Raw genomic sequence first — 5,000 nt, 5'->3', positions numbered from 1 at the left:
GTGTGTGTGTGTGTGTGTGTGTGTTTCGTCCAGCATTACTTTAAAATGTCAAAGTAAAAGCATGTGACTGCAGTGGGTTCATTTATTGGAACAAACTGTAAAATAGGTTGACTCTTCCTGTCGCTCTGCTTCCTCTCAGCTTTTCATCTTCACTCCTCTTCCTCCTCCTCTTCCTCCTCCAGCTGTTGTTAATTAGAAGTAAACAATCATTAGGGTCTGATTGGTGGAGTGTGGAGCCGCTCAGACTCTTTTATTAATCTCAAACAACAAACAGGAAGTCAACCACAGTTTGTTTCAAAGTAAAGGCGTGAAAATGTTAAAACAAGTTTCAGGGAATTTCTTCTGAAGATCTGATTGTAAAATACACAAATAGATGATTTTAGAATTATTAAATAACTTCATAAATACAATAAAATTCTGTTTTGATTTATTATGGAATTTAAATGGAAATAAATCAATAGAATTTTAAATTAATTATAAATTAAGTAATACCTGACAGTTTTAAAATAAATGAATAATTTCAAAATGAGTTAATTGATAATACAAAGCTGAATTAATAATTAAATAGTAAAAAATTAATACAAATCTGTAAACTATTTAAAAATATAGTGGGTAGAGATAAATATGTGTGTGCAGTGTGTTGATCCTGTGCTGACCTTTGACCCCTCCAGGTGTTCCAGACAGGAAGCATGTGACAAATGGGAGGAGCCTCAGCACTTCAACACCCGGCTGGACCAATGTGTCAACATCTCTGTATCCCCTAGCGACATGTCAGTCACCTCCCCGGCAACCCAGGTACACACACACACACACACACACACACACACACAGACACATACAGGTACAGTAACAGTACTGATTATTATTATTATGTTGTTATATTATAATTATTGATCCATTCATGTGTTTATCACCATAGTTAACCATCCAAGTGCAGAACGTCCCGGCGTTGTCGGGGGGCGTGTCCTGTGTGTTTGAGGACCTGAGTGAAACCCCCGGAGAGGTTCTGGCTAAAGGTCAGGTGATGTGTATGTCACCGTCACTGAGAGAGCTGCCGACACACACACACTCCTACGGTGAGACACACACACACACACACACACACACACACACACACACACACACACACACACACACTGTGTTTTTATCAGTGTGGATGTTCTCAGTCAGTGTGGATGTATTCAGTGATATTGTGTCATTGGTTTCAGGAGAGAAACGTGTCGTTCAGCTCAGCCTTCGATCCACTGAGACCGGACACCACTTCATCACCACCAGCTTCATCTACTACAACTGCTCTGTGCTCAACTCGTAAGTCTGGACCTCCTCATCTCCTTGTTTCCTCTCTTGTTTTTTCCTGTGTCCTCTCCTCTCTGTTTTCCTCCTCCCTCCTCCCTCCTCAGGGGGGCAGATCAAGGGGGGTAACATAATCTGTGTGGCGGGCTCGCTGGTTACTATGGTAACAGCAGCTCGGTGCCTTGGATACAGAAACACTTCCTGTCTCCCCTGGGAGTGTTTAAATTCTTTTAACATGCTGGTGTGGACAGCCCGAGGACACACACACACACACACACACTTGTTTTAAACACCTCGTCACACAGGTGTTCGTCCTCACCTGCTGAGGTCACACACAGATCAGCTGGATGTCGACTCAAACACAACAATGGACTTTAATCCCAAACACACACAGTCTGTGGTCTCAAACCAACAGTGAATGAATCCACTAACAACGATCTGTGACATATCTTCTTCCTCTGAGCCACAGAGCTCCTCACTGTTCCTTCATTACAACAAACACTGTAGTTTATTTATACTCCGTCCTGCTACCACAAACACTCACCACAGCACCAAATGCGGTTTCATCCGCCACTTGAATTTGTGGACGATAAACTAGAATAACAGCAGACTGACGGATACTTTAAGGTTTCTGTTATTATAAAAATAATACAGAGTCGTCTGCAAATAAAATATCAGATGTCAGTTTATGAACATTAAATGGATCATTGATGTAAATTAGGAACAACAGGGGACCAAACATTGACCCCTGAGGTACACCAGATTCAACACATTGTTGGTTTGGAGCTGAACATGAGATTTGATGACTGTATACAGAATAATATCAGCAGGTGCTGAAGGACGGCTGCAGACTTGTTTCAAAATAAGATGGAAGTGAAGATGTGAAAGAGAGCAGAACAACCACTCTGGAAGTTATACACATTTTATCACCTATAATCCAACTTCCTCATTTAATAAATGAAGTGTCACACAAATAAAATATGAACTGAATAAAATGTATTGATTATAATCTGCAGATTTAGACAGGCAGAGGTCAGTTGTTAAAGCATAGCTCAGATTTCTGGAACAACTTCATCAGTTTTTAAACCTCTCTGTCTGTCTCTCTCTCTCTCTTTCTCCCTCTCTCTCTCAGGTGTACTTCCTGTGTCAGCAGTGAGTTTCCGTGTCATTGGTGTAAATATCGTCACATCTGCACCAACAACCTGCAGGACTGCTCTTTCCAGGAGGGCCGAGTCAGCAGCATGGAGGTACACACACACTTAAACTGTCTGCAGGTGATGAAGATGTTGTTGCAGAGCGCTCTGGAGCAGCGCTCACTGAAATGTTGCAGATTATTAAAGAATTTGTAAAAAATACTATTAGAAATATAAAGTTTTTTAGAATAATATATTTAATCAGGTTTTTTTAGTGTATTTATTTTAGTTATTTATAGTTTGTAGTCTGCAGCGTGTGCACAAATGTTCCTCGTCTTCACTGAATGATGGACTGAGAGAGAGCGAGCAGCGGTGGAGGTCAGAGCTGCTCGCTCTCTCTGTCATTACATGGTTCAGTAAACAACAGTAAAGCTTCAGGTCAACAGTGAAGGGCACACACACACACACACACACTCTCTCTCTCTCTCTCTCTCTCTCTCTCTCTCTCTCTCCCCCCCTTGCTGATGTGTTCAAGGACTCTGTGACAGATGAGTTTTCAGAAGACAAACAAACATTTAAGGAGGTTTCAGTAAATCTGAGGATTAAACTAAACTCTGAGAGGTACGATTACAGTAACAGATTACTTCCTAACGAGCTGCTCTCAGTCTGCTCGTTATCTCGTTAGCGGAGAGAGCGAGCGTTGTTTGGGCGTCTCGTTGACGTGATTGGTGCTCGGTGTCATTACAGGGTAACAGTAACAACCTCTGATTGGCTAATTGGTTAATAGGAGATGAATAGCCACTTAATTGACATGAAAGCGTCCAATCACTGCAATTAATGTTAATTAGGAGGCAATTAGGCTGACTAAAGAGAGAGAGGGAAGGGAGGGAGAGCGAGGAGAGAGTGTGAGAGGAAGGAAAAGAGATTCTGGATGGAGAGACATTTTATTTAACCTTTAATCAACCAGGTTGAAGTCTCTTTCAAATTAAAAGTCTCCTGAAAACAAAGAGAAGAAGAGCTGCTGCTCAGCTGAAAATAGCAGGAAAAAGTAAAAGAAAACACTTAAAGAGGCAATAATCTGCTCATATTCAGGTTCATATTTATATTTAAGTGGTTTTATAACAGGTTTACATGCTTTAATATTAAAGGAGACATATTATGCCCCTTTTCAGGTTCATAATTGTATTCTGTGGCTCTCCTACAATAGGTTTAGATGTTTTGATGTTCAAAAAACACATTCTTTTTCTCATACTGCCTATAGCTGAGCTCCTCTTTTCAGCCTCTGTCTGAATTGATCGGTTTTAGCTCCTGTCTCTTTAAGACCCCCCTCCGAAAAAGCCCAGTCTGCTCTGATTGGTCGGCATTATGACGCGGATGACGCTCCGGCCCCTCCCACTTCCGCTTCAGCGTTGCCGACAGGTAGCTCGTCAATGCTACTGAGTTTATCTGCATTTCTACCGTCAATATTAATTCAATAACTGCTTCTAAACCAAAAACTTTACTACCGGAGTCTGACCTGAAACCACGGAGAAATGAACATCAACAATCAGGATTACAGCTTTCTGTGACATTTTCCTCAGGTAACTACCTCTAACGCTATTAATCTCTCTCTATCACATAATGTTAGTGTTTATACCTTAACTATGAGAACCAACACTGTGTTTAATGCTTGTCCTTACAGGTCCAGCAGTGAGCAGTGACCTACAGTCTACACAGCCCAGTGAAGTTAAACATATTTGTTGTGAGGAGCTAAAGAGGTAACGTGTTAGCATGTGCATGTAGCATAGTATATAATATAAAGTGTAATTACCTGGATGTGGAGATGTTACCATATAAAACAGATGACTGAAACATCAGTCAAGCAGTTGTTTCTAGTGAAGAAACAGCCAGTAAATGTTCCAAAGTAATCAGAGTAATAGTATAATGATTACTGTAACCTCCCATCTGTTATATTCTTTATACACATTAGTTTACTGAGACCATGGAAACAGAAACCTGGAATACTTTATCCTGTACAACATGTCAACATAACTGAAGGAATCACTCATCTAATAAACTAACTTGTTTATGTGGTTTAAAAACTGCTCAGTAACCAACTGTTAACTGTACTGTATCCATATTTCATAGTCTGATATTTTAACTTGAAAGTATTATTACCAAAGTTCACCTTCAGATATTTGTAAAAGCTGCAATTATGTTTGAACCCCATTAAAAATACTGTTTATATACTGAATATTGTATCATTATATTATGATGTCATTTATCTGTCAACATAATAAAGTTTGAAGGTGAGACAGAAATGTATTGTGTTGCTTACTACAGGTTTAAATTTCACATTTTCATTTTGATAGAAATGGAAATAGCAGGAAACCGGTTTCAGAAGAACAACAAAGCTAGCGCTAGCTGAAGTAACGTTAGCACGTCCGTAGAAAGTTTCACAAGAAACATCATGAAAACTTCTGTGCTGGTCCCTGCAGTGAACATCAGGGCCGCCGCAGCACTTAGCTGCAGGCTTTCAGGAACAGCCACTGCAGGCCAAACATGGCGGAGAGCAGCAAAGGCAGCTCTTGTCTG

General features: G+C 40.4%; 1 protein-coding gene across 1 annotated transcript in view; it reads left to right on the top strand.

Moving 5' to 3' along the window:
• Positions 1-5,000, top strand: part of plxna3 (plexin A3) — an 88,469-nt gene that overhangs the window by 53,362 nt on the left and 30,107 nt on the right. Inside the window, exons 9-12 of the mRNA XM_051426552.1 lie at positions 672-795; positions 920-1,076; positions 1,209-1,308; positions 2,426-2,540. Coding sequence (XP_051282512.1) covers positions 672-795; positions 920-1,076; positions 1,209-1,308; positions 2,426-2,540 — 496 coding nt within the window. The remainder of the gene's footprint in view (positions 1-671; positions 796-919; positions 1,077-1,208; positions 1,309-2,425; positions 2,541-5,000) is intronic.

The sequence above is a fragment of the Dicentrarchus labrax genome, unplaced genomic scaffold (assembly GCF_905237075.1).
Source record: "Dicentrarchus labrax unplaced genomic scaffold, dlabrax2021, whole genome shotgun sequence".
In the NCBI taxonomy this organism is placed as follows: domain Eukaryota; kingdom Metazoa; phylum Chordata; class Actinopteri; family Moronidae; genus Dicentrarchus; species Dicentrarchus labrax.
Note: the sequence above shows the minus strand (reverse complement) of the source record. Positions and strands in the feature narration are given on the sequence as shown.